Source organism: Oncorhynchus gorbuscha, linkage group LG14 (assembly GCF_021184085.1).
Source record: "Oncorhynchus gorbuscha isolate QuinsamMale2020 ecotype Even-year linkage group LG14, OgorEven_v1.0, whole genome shotgun sequence".
NCBI classification, from domain to species: Eukaryota; Metazoa; Chordata; class Actinopteri; order Salmoniformes; family Salmonidae; genus Oncorhynchus; species Oncorhynchus gorbuscha.
This window is the reverse complement of record NC_060186.1, coordinates 75,186,123-75,209,398: the sequence shown is the minus strand read 5'-3', so window position 1 is coordinate 75,209,398 and position 23,276 is coordinate 75,186,123. Positions and strand designations below refer to the sequence as shown.

At 44.7% G+C, this 23,276-nt stretch overlaps 1 protein-coding gene across 5 annotated transcripts in view; it reads right to left on the bottom strand.

The window, feature by feature from the left end:
- The window catches only part of LOC123995404 (ryanodine receptor 3-like), a 295,285-nt gene that overhangs the window by 43,272 nt on the left and 228,737 nt on the right, over window positions 1-23,276 (bottom strand). For all 5 annotated transcript variants that reach the window (XM_046298980.1, XM_046298984.1, XM_046298981.1 and 2 more), the window contains 18 exons: window positions 22,637-22,760; window positions 21,756-21,871; window positions 21,581-21,648; window positions 21,129-21,250; window positions 20,029-20,078; window positions 19,500-19,560; window positions 18,839-19,077; window positions 17,813-17,894; window positions 5,500-5,630; window positions 5,119-5,237; window positions 4,460-4,658; window positions 3,893-3,987; window positions 3,374-3,519; window positions 2,959-3,046; window positions 2,759-2,851; window positions 2,193-2,360; window positions 1,799-1,858; window positions 1,013-1,150 (listed from right to left, as the gene is read on the bottom strand). In XM_046298980.1, coding sequence (XP_046154936.1) covers window positions 1,013-1,150; window positions 1,799-1,858; window positions 2,193-2,360; window positions 2,759-2,851; window positions 2,959-3,046; window positions 3,374-3,519; window positions 3,893-3,987; window positions 4,460-4,658; window positions 5,119-5,237; window positions 5,500-5,630; window positions 17,813-17,894; window positions 18,839-19,077; window positions 19,500-19,560; window positions 20,029-20,078; window positions 21,129-21,250; window positions 21,581-21,648; window positions 21,756-21,871; window positions 22,637-22,760 — 2,099 coding nt within the window. The remainder of the gene's footprint in view (window positions 1-1,012; window positions 1,151-1,798; window positions 1,859-2,192; window positions 2,361-2,758; window positions 2,852-2,958; window positions 3,047-3,373; window positions 3,520-3,892; window positions 3,988-4,459; window positions 4,659-5,118; window positions 5,238-5,499; window positions 5,631-17,812; window positions 17,895-18,838; window positions 19,078-19,499; window positions 19,561-20,028; window positions 20,079-21,128; window positions 21,251-21,580; window positions 21,649-21,755; window positions 21,872-22,636; window positions 22,761-23,276) is intronic.

Genomic DNA, 23,276 nt, shown 5'->3' with positions numbered 1-23,276 from the left:
TACGTCTTATGGACATTACGTCTCATGGACATTACGTCTTATGGACATTACGTCTTATGGACATTACATCTCATGGACATTACATCTTATGGACATTACGTCTCAAAACATGATGTCTTACGGACATTACGTCTTATGGACATTACGTCTCATGGACATTACGTCTCATGGACATTACGTCTCATGGACATTACGTCTCATGGACATTACGTCTTACGGACATTATGTCTTATGGACATTACGTCTTATGGACATTACGTCTCATGGACATTACGTCTTATGGACATTACGTCTTATGGACATTACGTCTTACGGACATTACATCTTATGGACATTACGTCTCATGGACATTACATCTTATGGACATTACGTCTCAACATTACGTCTTATGGACATTACGTCTCATGGACATTACATCTTATGGACATTACGTCTTATGGACATTATGTCTTACGGACATTACATCTTACGGACATTACGTCTTATGGACATTACGTCTCAAAACATGACGTCTTACGGACATTACATAAAAATAATAATAATGACATTACATCTTATGGACATTACGTCTCATGGACATTACATCTCATGGACATTACGTCTCATGGACATTACGTCTCATGGACATTACATCTCATGGACATTACGTCTTATGGACATTACGTCTTATGGACATTACGTCTCATGGACATTACGTCTTATGGACATTACGTCTCATGGACATTACATCTTATGGACATTACATCTTATGGACATTACGTCTCATGGACATTACGTCTTATGGACATTACGTCTTACGGACATTACGTCTTATGGACATTACGTCTTATGGACATTACGTCTCATGGACATTACGTCTTATGGACATGACGTCTCATGGACATTATATTTGATGCTGTGTTTGTAAACAGGGCACCCTTGTAAAAGAGACATATGTCTCAGTGAGAAAATCATGTCATCACGTAGTAAACAACAGACTTTATAGAGTTGTAACTGTTGACTGTAAGGGTACCTGCTCCAGGTGGAAGACTGCAGCGGAGATGCTTTGTATTCTGTCCACAGTTTGTTCAGGGTCTGCATGTTCCTCACTCCCCACCACCACCACATCCTTATACAGGTTCATCTGCCACTGCACTGCCAGGTCATCAGACTTCACACACGCACACGCACACGCACACGCACACGCACACGCACACGCACACGCACACGCACACGCACACGCACACGCACACGCACACACACACACACACACACACACACACACACACACACACACACACACACACACACACACACAACATGTTATAATTTGTCCATTTACAATGTTAAACCATATCAAGATAAAATCAACAACATATTATGGTTTTTTTTCAGTTGATGTCCCTGAAACTACATCCACATTTTTAATTTTTTTTTTTTTTTTAGTACAAATGCTTCTGCATCTGAATGTCCTGGTCTGCTGAATACACATGAAGGAGTAATGTAGAGGTTATCCTTCTCACCCCCCCCCCCCCTTTAAGATTTAGATGCACTATTGTAAAGTGACTGTTCTACTGGATGTCATAAGGTGAATGCACCAATTTGTAAGTCGCTCTGGATAAGAGCGTCTGCTAAATGACTTAAATGTAAATGTAATGCAGAGGTTACAGTCCACACTGTCCTGGTCTGCTGAATACACGTGAAGGAATAATGCTGAGGTTACAGTCCACACTTTCCTGGGGCGCAGAGAAATGACCAGGGGAGATACAAAGTACACACTGTGTGGAATATCAGATCATTTTACATTTCCAAAGCCTACCTTGTCCTGAAGATGTAGGTTCTCACGCAAGTGATCCTTCACCTCATCGTCTGTGTCTTTCTGTCGGAGGGAAACAGGATGGAGTGAGAAACTACTTGGAGTGAGAGAATGGGTTAAAAACATTCCAAAATGGCTGGGGATAGGCCTGGATATGTGTGAATACAAACGTAGCGGGATCACACATCAATATGCTACGTCACATGATCATTGAAGACTTTAGGAATATGACAGTATTGTATCTCACCAGACTATCTTATCTTGGCCAATGAGATGAGCTCCTGGTCTCCAGGGTTAGAGGGATAATGTAGTATAACTCACCAGGCTGTATCTTATCGTGGCCAATGGGATGAGCTCCTAGTCTCCAGGGTTAGAGGGATAATGTAGTATAACTCACCAGACTGTATCTTATCTTGGCCAATGAGATGAGCTCCTGGTCTCCTGGGGTGCACATGTTGAGTCCGATGGGCAGCATCTTCTTCAGTGCGGCTACGATCAGAGAGGTCTGGACAGAGTATAACTCTCCACGCCGCTTCTTGTGCTTCCTATCCTGGTCACCACCTGACTGTGGAGAGACAGACAGGAAGAGAGAGAGAGACAGGGAGAGAGAGACCGACAGGGAGAGAGAGAGATACAGAGAGAGATACAGAGAGAGAGAGAGAGAGAGAGAGAGAGAGAGAGAGAGAGAGAGAGAGAGAGAGAGAGAGAGAGAGAGAGAGAGAGAGAGAGAGAGAGAGAGAGAGAGAGAGAGAGAGAGAGAGAGAGAGAGAGAGAGAGAGAGAGAGAGAGAGAATACTCGGTTTTTCAGAAATCCTGGTTGGAGGATTCCTGGAATTGTGAGGGAATAAGCAGGTATATCTTGAAGCCTCCACCAGGATTTTATCAACAACCACAGTGAGAGAGCTTCTGTGAATGTCTTTCTTTACTCACTACTGGCTAAACAAACTCCTGCTCCGTCCTTACCTTGGACATCTTGGTCTTACGTTCCCCAGTCAAGAAAGACAGGTTGTTGATTTCATTCTGAACCACAAAGTTCTGCTCTTCCCTTTTGAAGTTCTGTCCACCGGGTCAGTAAAGAAGGAAAGAAATTAGAAGAATCTTCAAACAGAACTTGAAAATAAATTAACTCACTGTATGTAGTATTCTAATGTGAAATGTCTTACGTGTGACTTGCACCAGAGAATGAAGATCTCAGCCACCATGGTGAAGAGCTCGTTGGACTGAGCATCAGGCCTCTTCAACCATCTGGACCTGGTGGGAGTTTGACAGACGTTTTCATGAGAAGTGGACTAAAGAAGAGGTGAGGCCATAGTAACCATGTGTTGTGTTATGTAGCCTAGAGTCCAGGATATGCATTGGGGGAATCTGCAGGTAGCAATCCCAAATAAGAAAGATTGGATCCATGTTATCCTAAAATAAATAAAAGGACAAATAATAAAAATCTAATTCCATACAAGTACAGTACTGTACACAGTGTCATTCTAAATTAATCCAGTGAACATTTTGTCAAGACCTGCAGATTTCCTAGAGCCTAAACAACAGATGTGTGTGTTGGAAAGGCTGGCTGGGTTATACAACCTGTTGTTGTCCATGTAGCGGATGAGCATTGGGTAGAAGGCATACAGGTCTCTACAGAGGACAGCAAACTCATCCAGAATGAGAAGCTCAGCTTCCTGAGTGTCTCCTTTAATGTCAGCCTTCAGCAGCTCCTCCTCTGCCACCACCTGGGGTTATAACATAGTAATAACACGTAATAACAGTTATAACACGTAATAACAGTTATAACACCTTTACAACATAGTAATAACAGAAGCTCGGTTTCCTGAGCGTCTCCTTTAAAGTCAGACTTCAGCGGCTCCTCCTCCATCGCCCCCTGGGGTCAGGGAACTACGAAATCACTCAAAAGGGATTTTCCTTAATGGCCGTGCACTAGCCTTGCTGTACTGCCAAGTCTTGTCATTGTCACGCCGAACAATAACATAGGAGTTGGCAGGTTCGCATTGGGTTTCATGCTTGTTGTGTGAATGATTCATAGAAAATGAAAACAAACAAATGGACAGCAGTCCAAAGAATACATTTCAATTCCTCTCATCTCACCTTGACTGTCTTCTTCCTGAGTTTCTCTAGAGTGGGCAGGAAGTGACTCTTCAGGAGGTCTGCTGCAGCCTTACAGATGATTGGCTGAGAGTAGACTGCAATGATACCAACGAAACCAATCAGATTTTTGTCTCACTGAGGAGTTGTTACACTACACTCCCAAAAAGTTGAATTTGACTTTGATTCAAAGAGTACGGCTGGGAATGCTACGACCACAGCTGTGTGTTTATTATTCACCATTCTTCACATTGCCCGCCAAACATGACCAACTAGGTTCAAACACGGGTATCCTGCGTGCAATGAGACTGTATTAGCCCGTTGAGCTAAAGCCTACTCACTGGGCACAGACATCAATTCAACATCGATTCCACGTTGGTTCAACGTAATCACATCGAAATGACATAGAAACAACGTTGATTCTACCAGTGTGTGCCCAGTGGGTAGGCATTCACTCATGGAGTTAACGCAAATCTTCCGGTCTAAGGCCAGGTTCCTCAACACACGGGTTCACCAAAACCTCCTCTGTTAAAACGTCAGCCCCGAGGTAATAATAACCCAGTATCCCACCTGCGATCCTCTTCATCCAGGGAGCGTCGTCGACGCCCAGGTTGTTGTTGAGGATCTTCAGGATGTTCCCCAGGATGATGCTGAGGTGGTTGGAGCACACGGTGGTGCAGCAGGCGGTGTGTGGAGCAGAGTTCTCTGTTCCTCTCTCCCACCAGTAGGACAGGTAGTTACACAACATGGGCAGGATCACCTCAATCACCTGGGGGGAATGGGGATGGGACGGCACCATATTAAGCGCTAACCACAATATTAAGCAATATCACCATTATCAGAATATTAAGCTATATCACGATAAATTGTGATATTAAGTTATACCACGTAATGCCGTCATGCCAGAGGTTATGTTAATCAAGGAGTTGCAGTCAATCAAGCCTCTATCTTTAATGAGTTCCTTTGGGGAGGAGGAGGAGAATCCGGCATCATGGTGAAAATAAATGGTAGTAAATTCTCTGTGTTCTATCGCACGTGCAACGATGTCAGACGAAGAAAACTGTGTTCGTCGTAACACGTAACGTGTCTTTGTTGTTGTAATATAGCAAACGAACGCGACAGCTTCACCGCTGAGGATTCCAGCTTTAAAATAGGGTTCACTGTCAAATAAAAAGCTCTCTTGTAATATGAACAGATGTAGTGATAACAACGGTCCAAGCCCTCCTGACCTGTGGCATCTCTGTGTATCGTGCTCCAGACTCTGAGATGTCGTTGATGTCCTTCAGCAGGCGATCCAGACGAGGCACCTCTGAACACATCTCCTCCACAGAGTCAGGCATACTCAAGACTACACAGAGAACAGCACACAGTTAGCCAGACACCGTTAATAAACATAGGGCTGGTTTCCCAGACATTGATGAAGCCTGGTCCTGGACTAAAATGCATGGTCAAGGACTAGGCCCTGTGTCCAGGAAAACGGCCCTTCCAGTAGAACTAAGGATGTAGTGGAGGTCAATGCAAGGGCATTCGGGTTGTAGGCAAGCATAGATTGGTTCTGATAAATTGGTAGTGTTATGATTCAGTATTGCAACTGCAGAGTAGTGACTTACTGGCCCTCTCTCGCGGTGTCTTGGTGTTGAAGACAGACAGGGGGTTGTGAGCATTGAGATCAGGCTCCAGGAAAGCTACAGGCATGGCTCCTACCAGGGTGGCCAGACACTCCCCTAGGGCTGGTAGGTGCCTGGAGGGAACATACAGAGACATTAACACACACAGAGACATTAATACACACAGAGACATTAACACACACAGAGTCATTGACACACACAGAGACATTAATACACACAGAGACATAAATACACACAGAAACATTAATACACACAGAGACATTAATACACACAGAGACATTAATACACACAGATACATAAATACACACAGAAACATCAACACACACAGAAACATCAACACACACAGAAACATCAACACACACAGAGACATCAACACACACAGAGTCATTGACACACACAGAGACATTAATACACACAGAGACATTAATACACACTGAGATAAATTGATGATACAATGATTGTGGGGGCTGTCTTGTCAGACTTCAGTGCAGCTTTTGACATTATCGATCATAGTCAGCTAATGGAAAAACTTGTGTTATTGCTTTACACCCCCTTTACACCCCCTGCTACAGTTGATGACCAGATTCATAATTTCCTTGCAGACTTGTTTACCAACCTTACTTTGCTACCTGACAACTTTACGGTTTTTACTTTTTAATTACCGTTTATAGTTTTAGTTTTTCCCTCATTCAACTTTTTTTTTCCCATTCAACTTTTTCACTCCGGACACTTTATCTGGACATGGTTCGTCAGGACCTCCAACAGCTAAGTAGTAACATTAACATGATGCCTTCTAATTGCAGTCGCTGTACTCATAATATACAGGAGATCGATCGCCTTACGGCGAGGATAGCTGTGTTGCAAGCCCAGCTTCAGACGCAATCTGTAGGCAAGGGTAATTTCAGTGTAGGAAAGGATGAAACAGTGTCTGTGCCACCAGTAAGTACAGATAGTAACATTAGTATAAATCCCCTGCACGATCCCCGCAGCCGGACAACTTTCTCATGGCTTCTGGAGGGAAATGCTGTAGGAATGGTCAACCGGTGTTGCTCATTCAGCTGACAGAAACTTTCAACCGGTTCTCCCCATTAAGCAACGGTTCGGAGTCTGAGGCTGAGCCTTCTCTTGTCTATACTCCTCCCGTTACGGTGTCTGAGACGCCGACGCTTCCCACCATTAGCTCTGACAAATTGAAAACCCTAGTCATTGGCGACTCCATTACCCGCAGTATTAGAATTAAAACGAATCATCCAGCGATCATACACTGTTTACCAAGGGGCAGGGCTGCCGACGTTAAGGCTAATCTGAAGATAGTGCTGGCTAAGGCTAAAACTGACAAGTGTAGAGAATATAGAGATAATGTTATCCACGTCGGCACCAACGATGTTAGGATGAAACAGTCAGAGGTCACCAAGCACAACATAGCTTCAGCGTGTAAATCAGCCAGAAAGATGTGTCGGCATCGAGTAATGGTCTCTGGCCCCCTCCCAGTTAGGGGGAGTGATGAGCTCTACAGCACAGTCTCACAACTCAATCGCTGGTTGAAAACTGTTTTCTGCCCCTCCCAAAATATAGAATTTGTAGATAACTGGCCCTCTTTCTGGGACTCACCCACAAACAGGACCAAGCCTGACCTGCTGAGGAGTGACGGACTCCATCCTAGCTGGAGGGGTGCTCTCATCTTATCTACCAACATAGACAGGGCTCTAACTCCCCTAGCTCCACAATGAAATAGGGTGCAGGCCAGGCAGCAGGCTGTTAGCCAGCCTGACAGCTTAGTGGAGTCTGCAACTAGCACAGTCAGTGTAGTCAGCTCAGCTATCCCCATTGCCTCGACCTAGGTTGGGCAAAACTAAACATGGAGGTGTTCGCCTTAGCAATCTCTAAAGACCTCCTCCATTCCTGCCATTATTGAAAGAGATTGTGATACCTCACATCTCAAAATAGGGCTACTTAATGTTAGATCCTTCACTTCAAAGGCAGTTATAGTCAATGAACTAATCACTGATCATAATCTTGATGTGATTGGCCTGACTGAAACATGGCTTAAGCCTGATGAATTTACTGTGTTAAATGAGGCCTCACCTCCTGGTTACATTAGTGACCATATCCCCCGTGCATCCTGCAAAGGCGGAGGTGTTGCTAACATTTACGATAACAAATTTTAATTTACCAAAAAATATGTTTTCGTCTTTTGAGCTTCTCGTCATGAAATCTATGCAGCCTACTCAATCACTTTGTATAGCTACTGTTTACAGGCCTCCTGGGCCATATACAGCGTTCCTCACTGAGTTCCCTGAATTCCTATTGGACCTTGTAGTTATAACAGATGATATTCTAATTTTGGAGGATTTTAATATTCACATGAAAAAGTCCACAGACCCACTCCAAAAGGCTTTCGAAGCCATCATCGACTCAGTGGGTTTTGTCCAACATGTCTCTGGACCTACTCACTGTCACAGTCATACTCTGGACCTAGTTTTGTCCCATGGAATAAATGTTGTGGATCTTAATGTTTTTCCTCATAATCCTGGACTATTTTATTACGTTTGCAATCGCAACAAATAATCTGCTCAGTCCCCAACCAAGGAGCATCAAAAGTCGTGCTATAAATTCTCAAACAACCCAAAGATTCCTTGATGCCCTTCCAGACTCCCTCTGTCTACACAAGGACGTCAGAGGACAAAAATCAGTTACCACCTAACTGAGGAACTAAATTTAACCTTGCGCAATACCCTAGATGCAGTCGCACCCCTAAAAACAAAACACATAAGTAACTAGCTCCCTGATATACAGAAAATACCCGAGCTCTGAAGCAAGCTTTCAGAAAATTGGAACGGAAATGGCGCCACACCAAACTGGAAGTCTTCCGACTAGCTTGGAAAGACAGTACCGTGCAGTATCGAAGAGCCCTCACTGCTGCTCAATCATCCTATTATTCCAACTTAATTGAGGAAAATAAGAACAATTCAAAATTTAAAGCTAACTAAAAAGCAGCATTCCCCAAGAGAGGATGGCATTCACTTCAGCAGTAATAAATTCATGAACTTCTTTGAGGAAAATATCATGATCATTAGAAAGCAAATTACGGACTCTGCGCATTCCTACAAAGCTCAGTTGTCCTGAGTCTGCACAACTCTGCCAGGACCTAGGATCAAGAGAGACACTCAAGTGTTTTAGTACTATATCTCTTGACACAATTTTGAAAATAATAATGTTCTCTAAACCTTCAAGCTGCATACTGGACTTAATCCAACTAAACCTCTGAAAGAGCTGCTTCCTGTGCTTGGCCCTCCTATGTTGAACATTGCAAACGGCTCTCTATCCACCGGATGTGTACCAAACTCACTAAAAGTGGCAGTAATAAAGCCTCTCTTGAAAAAGCCAAATATTTAAAAAACTATCGGCCTAAATCGAATCTTCCATTCCTCTCAAGATTTTTAGAAAAGCCGTTGCGCAGCAACTCACTGCCTTCCTGAAGACAAACAATGTATACAAAATGCTTCAGTCTGGTTTTAGACCCCATCATAGCACTAAGATTGCACTTGTGAAGGGGGTAAATTACCTTTTAATGGCGTCAGACCGAGGCTCTGCATCTGTCCTCATGCTCCTAGACCTTAGTGCTGCTTTTGATACCATCGATCACCACATTCTTTTTGGAGAGATTGGAAACCCAAATTGGTCTACACGGACAAGTTCTGGCCTGGTTTAGATCTGATCTGTCGGAAAGATATCAGTTTGACTCTGTGAATGGTTTGTCCTCTGACAAATCAACTGTAAATGTCAGTTTTCCTCAAGGTTCCGTTTTAGGACCACTATTGTTTACACTATATATTTGACCTCTTGGCGATGTCATTCCAAAACATTGTTAACTTTCACTGCTATGCGGATGACACACAGCTGTACATTTGTGAAGCCCCAAGATTGCCCTCGCTTGAAGCCTGTGTTTCAGACATAAGGAAGTGGATGGCTGCAAACGTTCTACTTTTAAACTCGGACAAAACAGAGATGCTTGTTCTAGGTCCCATGAAACAAAAAAATCTTCTGTTGAATCTGACAATTAATCTTGATGGTTGTACAGTCGTCTCAAATAAAACTGTGAAGGACCTCAGCGTTACTCTGGACCCTGATCTCTCTTTTGACAAACATATCAAGACTGTTTTAAGGACAGCTTTTTTTCCATCTACGTAACATTGCAAAAATCAGAAACTTTCTGTCCAAAAACTATGCAGAAAAATGTATCCATGCTTTTGTTACTTCTAGGTTAAACTACTGCAATGCTCTACAGGCCTCCCAATTGTCCCTAGAATTTCTAAGCAAACAGCTGGAGGCAGGGCTTTCTCCTATAGAGCTCAATTTTTATGGAATGGTCTGCCTACCCATGTGAGAGACGCAGACTCGGTCTCAATATTTACGTCTTTACTGAAGACTCATCTCTTCAGTAGATCATATGATTGAGTGTTGTCTGGCCCAGGAGTGGGAAGGTGAATGGAGAGGCTCTGGAGCAACAAACCGCCCTTGCTGTCTCTGCCTGGCCGGTTCCTCTCTCTCCACTGGGATTCTCTGCTTTTGTAAGTATTTCTATTTACTAGGTATCTGGAATCCCTCAACTGAAGCTAGCCAGCTAACTACCTACCAACTATCAGTTAGCAAACCATTGCTAGCGGTCATCAGCTAACCTTTAGCTCGGAAAGCTCTTGCCAGTTCGAACAACGTGACTCAAACCAGAGCATAACGGACCTATTTCACTCCATATCCCCGGATTCCGCAAACTCGGATCATTTTGATCTGGATCTTCGCAACCAGCTAACCGCCATCCCAGTTGACCACTCCTGGATAGCGTTTCCATCCTGGAGCAAGCCCCAATTAGCCAGAAGCTAGCCCGGCAAGGGCTCCTGTGCTACCACCGAAGCCCACTTCCTGGGATACAATATCCGGACCCCTTCTACTGCCAGTACGGGGCACGGAACCCCACCAATCCTCTATGACTGGAATACCGACAATCTGACCGAGGATTCCAACAGGCTCCTCAGGCGCGACGCCCATGAAGGCCCATTCTGCTAACCTGCTAGGCCTGCTAGCTACTTAGAGTTACTTGGAACCCTACTAACTCCACAACTGGTCTAACGACATCACCGCACAGAGAGGCAAAAATAGACTTGCCCCCATCGCGATGTCCCCCAAAGGCTAACTTGCTAGCCCCGGTCTACTAACTGCTAGATTGCATGCCCCGGTCTTTTAACTGCTAGCCCCTGCTAACTGCTTGCTTGCTAACCCGGTCTGCTAACTGATAGCTTGCCAGCCCCAGTCTGCTAACTGCTAGCTTGTTTAGCCCCGGCCTACTAACTGTTAGCGTGTTAGCATCGGCCTGCTAACTGCCTGAATCGCCGTGTTCCCAGTCAGCCCAACCACTCACTGGACCCATATGTTCACTTGGCTACGCATGCCTCTCTCTAATATCAATATGCCTTGTCCATTACTGTCCTGGTTAGTGATTACTGTCTTATTTCACTGTAGAGCCTCTAGCCCTGCTCAATATGCCTTAACCAACCATGCTGTTCCACCTCCTACATATGCGATGACATCATCTGGTTTAAATGTCTCTAGAGACTATATTTCTCTCATCATTACTCAATGCCTAGGTTTACCTCCAATGTACTCACATCCTATCTTACCTTTGTCTGTACATTATGCCTTGAATCTATGCTATCGTTCCCAGAAACCTGCTCCTTTTACTCTCTGTTCTGAACATGCTAGACAGCCAGTTCATATAGCATTTAGCCGTACCCTTATCCTACTTCTCCTCTGGTGATGTAGAGGTTAATCCAGGTCCTGCAGAGCCTAGCTCCACTCCCCAGGTGCTCTCTTTTGTTAACTTCTGTAACCGTAAAAACCTTGGTTTCATGCATGTTATCATTAGAAGCCGAATTGTTTGGGTACAGCTGTCAGAGCAGCTCACAGATCACTGCACCTGTACATAGCCCATCTGTAAACAGCCCATCTATCTACCTACCTCATCCCCATACAGTATTTATTTATCTTGCTCCTTTGCACCCCAGTATCTCTACTTGCACATTCATCTTCTGCACATCTACCAAATCAAATCAAATCAAATTTTATTTGTCACATACACATGGTTAGCAGATGTTAATGCGAGTGTAGCGAAATGCTTGTGCTTCTAGTTCCAACAATGCAGTGATAACCAACAAGTAATCTAACTAACAATTCCAAAACTACTGTCTTATACACAGTGTAAGGGGATAAGGAACATGTACATAAGGATATATGAATGAGTGATGGTACAGAGCAGCATACAGTAGATGGTATCGAGTACAGTATATACATATGAGATGAGTGTGTAGACAAAGTAAACAAAGTGGCATAGTTAAAGTGGCTAGTGATACATGTGTTACATAAGGATGCAGTCGATGTTGTAGAGTACAGTATATACATATGCATATGAGATGAATAATGTAGGGTAAGTAACATTATATAAGGTAGCATTGTTTAAAGTGGCTAGTGATATATTTACATCATTTCCATCAATTCCCATTATTAAAATGGCTGGAGTTGGGTCAGTGTCAATGACAGTGTGTTGGCAGCAGCCACTCAATGTTAGTGGTGGCTATTTAACAGTCTGATGGCCTTGAGATAGAAGCTGTTTTTCAGTCTCTCGGTCCCAGCTTTGATGCACCTGTACTGACCTCGCCTTCTGGATGATAGCGGGGTGAACAGGCAGTGGTTCGGGTGGTTGATGTCCTTGATGATCTTTATGGCCTTCCTGTAACAACGGGTGGTGTAGGTGTCCTGGAGGGCAGGTAGTTTGCCCCGGTGATGCGTTGTGCAGTCCTCACTACCCTCTGGAGAGCCTTACGGTTGAGGGCGGAGCAGTTGCCGTACCAGGCGGTGATACAGCCCGCCAGGATGCTCTCGATTGTGCATCTGTAGAAGTTTGTGAGTGCTTTTGGTGACAAGCCGAATTTTTCAGCCTCCTGAGGTTGAATAGGCGCTGCTGCGCCTTCTTCACGACGCTGTCAGTGTGAGTGGACCAATTCAGTTTGTCTGTGATGTGTATGCCGAGGAACTTAAAACTAGCTACCCTCTCCACTACTGTTCCATCGATGTGGATAGGGGGTGTTCCCTCTGCTGTTTCCTGAAGTCCACAATCATCTCCTTAGTTTTGTTGACGTTGAGTGTGAGGTTATTTTCCTGACACCACACTCCAAGGGCCCTCACCTCCTCCCTGTAGGCCGTCTCGTCGTTGTTGGTAATCAAGCCTACCACTGTTGTGTCGTCCGCAAACTTGATGATTGAGTTGGAGCGTGCGTGGCCACGCAGTCGTGGGTGAACAGGGAGTACAGGAGAGGGCTCAGAACGCACCCTTGTGGGGCCCCGTGTTGAGGATCAGCGGGGAGGAGATGTTGTTGCCTACCCTCACCACCTGGGGGCGGCCCGTCAGGAAGTCCAGTACCCAGTTGCACAGGGCGGGGTCGAGACCCAGGGTCTCGAGCTTGATGACGAGCTTGGAGGGTACTATGGTGTTGAATGCCGAGCTGTAGTCAATGAACAGCATTCTCACATAGGTATTCCTCTTGTCCAGGTGGGTTAGGGCAGTGTGCAGTGTGGTTGAGATTGCATCGTCTGTGGACCTATTTGGGCGGTAAGCAAATTGGAGTGGGTCTAGGGTGTCAGGTAGGGTGGAGGTGATATGGTCCTTGACTAGTCTCTCAAAGCACTTCATGATGACGGAAGTGAGTGCTACGGGGCGGTAGTCGTTTAGCTCAGTTACCTTAGCTTTCTTGGGAACAGGAACAATGGTGGCCCTCTTGAAGCATGTGGGAACAGCAGACTGGTATAGGGATTGATTGAATATGTCCGTAAACACACCGGCCAGCTGGTCTGCGCATGCTCGGAGGGCGCGGCTGGGGATGCCGTCTGGGCCTGCAGCCTTGCGAGGGTTAACACGTTTAAATGTCTTACTCACCTCGGCTGCAGTGAAGGAGAGACTGCATGTTTCCGTTGCAGGCCGTGTCAGTGGCACTGTATTGTCCTCAAAGCGGGCAAAAAGTTATTTAGTCTGCCTGGGAGCAAGACATCCTGGTCCGTGACTGGGCTGGATTTCATCTTGTAGTCCGTGATTGACTGTAGACCCTGCCACATGCCTCTTGTGTCTGAGCCATTGAATTGAGATTCCACTTTGTCTCTGTACTGACGCTTAGCTTGTTTGATAGCCTTACGGAGGGAATAGCTGCACTGTTTGTATTCAGTCATGTTGCCAGACACCTTGCCCTGATTAAAAGCAGTGGTTCGCGCTTTCAGTTTCACACGAATGCTGCCATCAATCCACGGTTTCTGGTTAGGGAATGTTTTTATCGTTGCTATGGGAACGACATCTTCGACGCACGTTCTAATGAACTCGCACACCGAATCAGCGTATTCGTCAATATTCCCATCTGACGCAATACGAAACATGTCCCAGTCCACGTGATGGAAGCAGTCTTGGAGTGTAGAGTCAGCTTGTTCTGACCAGCGTTGGACAGACCTCAGCGTGGGAGCCTCTTGTTTTAATTTCTGCCTGTAGGCAGGGATCAGCAAAATGGAGTCGTGGTCAGCTTTTCCGAAAGGGGGCGGGGCAGGGCCTTATATGCGTCGCGGAAGTTAGAGTAACAATGATCCAAGGTTTTACCACCCCTGGTTGCGCAATCGATATGCTGATAAAATTTAGGGAGTCTTGTTTTCAGATTGGCTTTGTTAAAATCCCCAGCTACAATGAATGCAGCCTCCGGATAAATGTTTTCCAGTTTGCAAAGAGTTAAATAAAGTTCGTTCAGAGCCATCGATGTGTCTGCTTGGGGGGGATATATACGGCTGTGATTATAATCGAAGAGAATTCTCTTGGAAGATAATGCGGTCTACATTTGATTGTGAGGAATTCTAAATCAGGTGAACAGAAGGATTTGAGTTCCTGTATGTTTTCTTCATCACACCATGTCCCGTTAGACATGAGGCATACGCCCCCTCCACTCTTCTTACCAGAGAGATGTTTGTTTCTGTCGGCGCGATGCGTGGAGAAACCCGTTGGCTGTACCGCCCTGGATAGCGTTTTCCCAGTAAGCCATGTCTCCGTAAAGCAGAGAACGTTGCAGTCTCTGATGTCCCTCTGGAATGCCACCCTTGCTCGGATTTCATCAACCTTGTTGTCGAGAGACTGGACATTGGCAAGAAGAATACTGGGAAGTGGTGCGCGATGTGCCCTTTTCCGGAGTCTGACCAGAACACCGCCGCGTTTCCCTCTTTTTCGGAGTCGTTTCCTTGGGTCGCTGCATGCGATCCATTCCGTTGTCCTGTTTGTAAGGCAGAACACAGGATCCGCATCGCGGAAAACATATTCTTGGTCGTACTGATGGTGAGTTGACGCTGATCTTATATTCAGTAGTTCTTCTCGACTGTATGTAATGAAACCTAAGATGACCTGGGGTACTAATGTAAGAAATAACACGTAAAAAAACAAAAAACTGCATAGTTTCCTAGGAACGCGAAGTGAGGCGGCCATCTCAGTCGGCGCCGGAAGTACCATTCCAGTGTTTAATTGATATATGGTAATTATTTCACCACTATGGCCCATTTATTGCCTTAAGTCCCTTATCCTACCTCATTTACACTCACTGTATATAGACTTTTTGTTTACTTTTGTTCTACTATATTATTGACTATGTTTAGTTTATTCCATGTGTAACTCTGTGTTGTTGTATGTCCAATTGCTATGCTTTATCTTGGCCAGGTCAAATGAGAACTTATTCTCAACTAGCCTACCTGGTAAAATAAAGGTGAAATAAAATTAAAATTAGATATCCCTCTAGTGGTGTGAGGGCTGTGCTTTGGCAAAGTGGGTGGGGTTATATCCTGCCTGTTTGGCCCTGTCTGGGGGTATCATCGGATGGGGCCACAATGTCTCCTGACCCCTCCTGTCTCAGCCTCCAGTATTTATGCTGCAGTAGTTTGTGTCGGGAGGCTAGGGTCAGTCTGTTATATCTGGAGTATTTCTCCTGTCTTATCCGGTGTCCTGTGTGAATTTAAGTATGCTCTCTCTAATTCTCTCTTTCTCTCTCTCTCGGAGGACCTGAGCCCTAGGACCATGCCTCAGGACTAGCTGGCCTGATGACTCCTTTCTGTCCCCAGTCCACCTGGTCGTGCTGCTGCTCCAGATTCAACTGTTCTGCCTGCGGCTATGGAACCCTGACCTGTTCACCCGACGTGCTACCTGTCCCAGACCTGCTGTTTTCAACTCTCTAGAGATAGCAGGAGTGGTAGAGATACTCTTAATGATCAGCTATGAAAAGCCAACTGACATTTATTCCTGAGGTGCTGACTTGTTGCACCCTCGACAACTACTGTGATTATTATTATTTGACCATGCTGGTCATTTATGAACATTTGAACATCTTGTGCATGTTCTGTTATAATCTCCACCCGGCACAACCAGAAGAGGACTGGCCACTCCTCATAGCATGGTTCCTTTCTAGGGAGTTTTTCCTAGCCACCGTGCTTCTACATCTGCATTGCTTGCTGTTTGGAGTTTTAGGCTGGGTTTCTGTACAGCACTTTGAGATATCAGCTGATGTAAGAAGGGCTATAAAAATACATTTGATTTGATTTGATAATGTGGATAACGAGTGTCTAACAGAACACAGAGGGTGTTCTTTAATTGAAGCCTCTCAAATAGAATCCAGGTATAATCAGGAATTCCCCAGGGTAGCTGTTTAGGTCCCTTGTTTTTCCCAATTTTTACTAACGACATGTCACTGACTGAGTAAAGCCAGAGTGTCAACACTATACACGTCAGCTACTACAGCGACTGAAATGACTGAACAAAGAGCTGCAGTTAGTTTCAGATTGGGTGGAAAGGAATAAGTCAGCCCTAAATATTTCTAAAACTAAAAGCATTGTATTTGGAACAAAACACTCACTAAACCCTAAACCTCAACTAAATTTTGCAATAAATAATGTGGATATTGAGTAGTAGCTAAGTAGTATGCAGTAGTAGCTAAGATGGGGAGAAGTCTGTCTAAAATAAAGTGATGCTCTGCCTTCTTAACAACACTATCAACAAGGCAGGTCCTACAGGCCCTAGTTTTGTCTCACCTTGACCACTGTTCAGTCGTGTGGTCAGGTGCCACAAAAAAATACTTTGCAATTGGCTCAGGACAGGGCAGCACGGCTGGCCCTTGGATGTACACAGAGAGCTAATATGAATAATATGCATGTCAACCTCTCTTGGCTGAAAGTGGAGGAGAGATTGACTTCATCACTACTTTTATTTATGAGAGGAATTCACATGTTGAATGCACCGAGCTGTCTGTCTAAACTACTGGCACACAGCTTGGACACCCATGAGACATGCCACCAGAGGTCTCTTCACAGTCCCCAAGTCCAGAACAGACTATGGACACAGTACTACATAGAGCCATGACTACATGGAACTTTATTCCACATCAAGTGACTGACGCAAGCAGTACAATAGATTTAAAAAACAGCTTATGGAACAGCAAAGACTGTGAAGCAACACAAACATTGGCGCAGGCACATGCATACACCCACATGGTACTGTAGATATGTGGAAGTGTATGGGCCTGAGGGCACACAGTGTGTTGTGAAATCTGTGAATGTATTATAATGTTTTTTAAATTGTATAAACTGCCTTAATTTTGCTGGATCCCAGGAAGAGTAGCTGCTGATTTGGCAGCAGCTAATGGGGATCCATAATAAATACAATACACACAGAGACATTAACACACAGAGAGAGACATTAACACACACACACACACAGATTAAGACACACAGAGGTTAACACACACAGAGACATTAATACACACAGAGACATTAATACAGACAAACACACACAGATTAAGACACACAGAGGTTAACACACACAGAGACATTAATACACACAGAGACATTAATACACACAAACACACACATTTACAGTAGACATGAGTACATAGCTGTGCCATAGCATTCTGAAGGAGAGACTTAGGGGACAATGGAATTCAATAAAAAATGTGTCTTTATTGCTAAAAGTAGAACCAGCACGTTTCAGCTTTTCATTATTTAATGTTTTCTTCTTCACTTATAGCACTCCAATGTGACTTAGAGCTGAACCACAGTTCAGACATTGTCATTTTTCTAGTCAGTGTTGGATGGCGTTTTCCTTCTTCAATTATCCAGAGAGATTTAATCACTCTCATTCCATCTCCTGCTCCTACTGTACCTCCTTAGATGTGATGAGGCCTCATACCTCTCCATGAAGATGTGTTTCCCCGTGCCCAGTGAGTAGAGACACGTCACAATGCGATAGCACGACAGCTGGACATCATTCACTGGAAAAGGCAACACACACAGGTCAGATTTCCTAGAAACCCCCAGCCGTTCCCAAACTTCTCCTCTGGGCACCCCCAGCCACTCCCAAACCATTCCTTGGGACCCCCAGCCACTCCCAAACCATTCCTTGGGACCCCCAGCCACTCCCAAACCATTCCTTGGGACCCCCAGCCATTCTAAACCTCTCCTTGGGACCCCCAGCCATTCTAAACCTCTCCTTGGGACCCCCAGCCATTCTAAACCTCTCCTTGGGACCCCCAGCCACTCCCAAACCATTCCTTGGGACCCCCAGCCATTCTAAACCTCTCCTTGGGACCCCCAGCCATTCTAAACCTCTCCTTGGGACCCCCAGCCATTCTAAACCTCTCCTTGGGACCCCCAGCCACTCCCAAACCATTCCTTGGGACCCCCAGCCATTCTAAACCTCTCCTTGGGACCCCCAGCCATTCTAAACCTCTCCTTGGGACCCCCAGCCATTCTAAACCTCTCCTCGGGACCCACAGCCACTCGAAAACGTCTCATCGGGATGCCCAGTGGTTCTAAACCTCTCCTCGGGACCCCCAGCCACTCCCAAACCTCTCCTCGGGACCCCCAGCCACTCCCAAACCTCTCCTCGGGACCCCCAGCCACTCCCAAACCTCTCCTCGGGACCCCCAGCCATTCTAAACCTCTCCTCGGGACCCACAGCCACTCGAAAACCTCTCCCCGGAACCCCCAGCGGTTCTAAACCTCTCCTCGGGACCCCCAGCCACTCCCAAACCTCGCCTCGGGACCCCCAGCCACTCCCAAACCTCTCCTCGGGACCCCAGCCATTCCAAACCCCGAGAAGAGGTTTGGAATGGCTGGGGGTCCCTGAGGAGAGGTTTGAGAACCACTGGACTAGGGGACTCACACATGGTGCAAACAGTGTAAATATATTAAAATAACATCAAGGCTAACTCACCCAGCAGGCCGACTCCAAAGTTGTGCATGGTGACATGTTCGAACAGGGCTGTGAGGATGGGCAGCAGAGCGGTGGTGGCGTAGGTGATGTTCTGGGACAAGCCCTTCATCTGGCTCCGGGACTGGCTGAACTTCCCCAGCTTCAGCATCTCCAGGGTCTTCTCTAGGTCCTCCGCTGCATTCTCAAATAATGTCCTGACCCCAGCCTTCACCATCTCTGAGCCTGACTTCATCACCGTCCTGGGAGGGGAGGAAGAGGACAAAAGGAGAGGTGTAAGAATGACAGAACAGAAGGAGAGGTGTAAGAACAACAACACAGAAAAATAAGCGTAAATTATTCTCCTATAATGACAAAAGGACGCTCTGCACAAACAAATTAAGCTTTTGGTCAGTAATGACCTTCGTAAGAGATTCTCCTCACCCGAGGAGAAAATTTGTGTCAGTAATGACCTTCGTAAGAGATTCTCCTCACACAGGAAACCATTTGTGTCAGTAATGACCTTCGTAAGAGATTCTCCTCACACAGGAAACCATTTGTGTCAGTAATGACCTTCGTAAGAGATTCTCCTCACACAGGAAACCATTTGTGTCAGTAATGACCTTCGTAAGAAGGTCATTTCTGATTTAAGGGAAGACAACAGGTTTGTTCTTCAGGGTCTTACCTTGTGTCGAGGGAATGAGCCAGGATGTGTAGACAGCTCACCATAATAGCCGAGTCGCTCCCTATGATAACACATTGACATGGAAATCACTGCCAAAGACTACAGGCAGCGCTGAGTACAAATCACAGCACTGAGGCACACTGGTAAAGGAATTGACACACTGGTAAAGGAATTGACACACTGGTAAAGGAATTGACACACAGGTAAAGGCATTGACACACTGGTGAAGGCATTGACACACTGGTGAAGGCATTGACACACTGGTGAAGGCATTGACACACTGGTAAAGGCATTGACACACTGGTGAAGGCATTGACACACGGGTAAAGGCATTGACACACTGGTGAAGGCATTGACACACGGGTAAAGGCATTGACACACTGGTGAAGGCATTGACACACTGGTAAAGGCATTGACACACTGGTAAAGGCATTGACACACTGGTAAAGGCATTGACACACTGGTAAAGGCATTGACACACTGGTAAAGGCATTGACACACTGGTAAAGGCATTGACCGAGGTCCTTACCAAAGAGGGAAATCCTGTGTCTGACAAGAGCTGCCATCTTACAGAACAGGCTGTAAAATATAGGAGAGGAAAGGTAATGAAATAACCAGATAAATATAGGAGAGGAAAGGTAATGAAATAACCAGATAAATATAGGAGAGGAAAGGCAATGAAATAACCAGATAAATATAGGAGAGGAAAGGTAATGAAATAACCAGATAAATATAGGAGAGGAAAGGCAATGAAATAGCCAGATAAAGAAAGGAGAGGAAAGGCAATGAAATAGCCAGATAAAGAAAGGAAAGGAAAGGCAATGAAATAGCCAGATAAAGAAAGGAAAGGAAAGGCAATGAAATAGCCAGATAAAGAAAGGAAAGGAAAGGCAATGAAATAGCCAGATAAAGAAAGGAGAGGAAAGGCAATGAAATAGCCAGATAAAGAAAGGAGAGGAAAGGCAATGAAATAGCCAGATAAAGAAAGGAAAGGAAAGGCAATGAAATAGCCAGATAAAGAAAGGAGAGGAAAGGCAATGAAATAGCCAGATAAAGAAAGGAGAGGAAAGGCAATGAAATAGCCAGATAAAGAAAGGAGAGGAAAGGCAATGAAATAGCCAGATAAAGAAAGGAGAGGAAAGGCAATGAAATAGCCAGATAAAGAAAGGAAAGGAAAGGCAATGAAATAGCCAGATAAAGAAAGGAGAGGAAAGGCAATGAAATAGCCAGATAAAGAAAGGAAAGGAAAGGCAATGAAATAGCCAGATAAAGAAAGGAGAGGAAAGGCAATGAAATAGCCAGATAAAGAAAGGAAAGGAAAGGCAATGAAATAACCAGATAAAGAAAGGAGACAAAAAGAAAAACAAACTGAGGAAAACAAGAAAATAATTGTTCACAAGTTTCACGTGTATTGAAGTGCCCAGTCTGAAATCAATCTATAACTACCTTCCCTAGACACCAGGCTAGGTGAGATTTCCTCCATATAGCTTACATCTATCTGATCCTCTCAGGTCAATTGGAAGTGTCTATGAATAAGTCACTCTCATTAGAAAACTGTGGCTGGGGATTCTGTGTTGAGATCAGACTGCAGTTCAGAGTTCACCAGTGTGTCCGCTACTGGTACCTTACCTGGTGATCATCTCCTTCTCCTTGTTAGAGGCGTAGCCACTGCTGCTCAGGTTCTTACTGGGCGAGGACAGGAAGTACATGCTGTGGTTCTTAAAGTACATGTCTATGAGAGGTAGCAGCACCTATAGGGCAGGTTGGGAGGAGAAGGGGTGAATCAAGGCAGAGCTTAGAGAGCTTATTCCACAGTGTCTACAATTAATTTCCTGTCTGTTTTTTATTTTTATTTTACCTTTATTTAACTAGGCAAGTCAGTTAAGAACATATTCTTATTTTCAATGACGGCCTGGGAACAGTGGGTTAACTGCCTGTTCAGGGGCAGAACGACAGATTCTGCCCCTGAACGACCTTGTCAGCTCAGGGGTTTGAACTCGCAACCTTCCGGTTACTAGTCCAACGCTCTAACCACTAGGTTACGCTGCCGCCCCTGTTGTTAAAAGACTGTACATCCATACCTTGGCGAAGAACTTGATTTCCTGATCGTGAGGCGATTTGTCTGTCTTTCCGCTGGTAGCCATGGCCTCTGGAAAAACCAAGGTTCAAAGACGTATACAATTTAAACTAGACACTTAACTAAATTCTCAATTCCATATTTCAAAGCATATTCATCAAATGTCTGAGTGGACTCACCTAGGTGGGCGATGAACTCCTGAGCCGAGTCCACAGTCTTCAGCAACCTCTTGAGGAACGTGTAAGCAAACCTCTTCTCCATGGACGATGAGTCTTGCTCCACGTCCTTCAGGCCTCTGCAGAACATCAATAAGATAAGACACAATAGAACTTCATTGATCTGACTAAAACAGTAGTCATTACTGTGTTAGTCAGCTGATTACTCTGTTAGTCAGCTGATTACTGTTTCAGTCAGCTGATTACTGTGTTAGTCAGCTGATTACTCTGTTAGTCAGCTGATTACTGTGTTAGTCAGCTGATTACTGTGTTAGTCTGCTGATTACTGTGTTAGTCTGCTGATTACTGTGTTATTCTGCTGATTACTGTGTTAGTCAGCTGATTACTCTGTTAGTCTGCTGATTACTGTGTTAGTCTGCTGATTACTGTGTTAGTCTGCTGATTACTGTGTTAGTCTGCTGATTACTGTGTTAGTCAGCTGATTACTGTGTTAGTCAGCTGATTACTGTGTTAGTCAGCTGATTACTGTGTTAGTCTGCTGATTACTGTGTTAGTCAGCTGATTACTGTGTTAGTCTGCTGATTACTGTGTTAGTCAGCTGATTACGGTTTTAGTCAGCTGATTACTGTAATACAGTTAACAGGTGATTTTGATCTGAATCTTCAGGCACAAACAGGAGAAACATTTTCAAAGCATTTCTTCTCAATGGACTTGAAGTTCAGGTGGCATCACTTGCATTTCAAAACATTCCGTTGCCCACTGAACAAGAAATGACAGAATGTAAGAAACAGTGAAGCACTGATTGATTAACTGATTGGTTTCATGTCCTCTGTGGTAACAGACAGATGCAGTATACGGTGAGATAGTTAGCGGGAGAGTCTGACCTGGTGATAGTGTATCCATTGATCTGAAGAAATTTAAAGAGATCTTGGACCTTCTCTCTGTCTCTGTATTTCTCCCTGGCTGTCAGAGTGTCATAGGGCACCAGCAATGGGTGGCTCCCTCCTCCTGAGACAGACAGCAAACACATACAACAGTGACGACACTTTCACAAACATACAGTATATACAGTGGGGAGAGCAAGTATTTGATACACTGCCGATTTTGCAGGTTTTCCTACTTATAAAGCATGTAGAGGTCAGTAATTTTTTTATCATAGGTACACTTCAACTGTGAGAGACGGAATCTAAAACAAAAATCCAGAAAATCACATTGTATGATTTTTAAGTAATTAATTTGCATTGTACACAGCGTCGTACGAGATCTTCAGATTCTTGGCCATTTCTCGCATGGAATAGCCTTAATTTCTCAGAACAAGAATAGACTAACGAGTTTCAGAAGAAAGTTATTTGTTTCTGGCCATTTTTGAGCCTGTAATCAAACCAACAAACGCTGATGCTCCTGATACTCAAATAGTCCAAAGGACAGTTTTATTGCTTCTTTAATCAGGACAACAGTTTTTAACTGTGCTAACATAATTGCAAAAGGGTTTTCTCATGATCAATTAGCCTTTAAAATGATAAA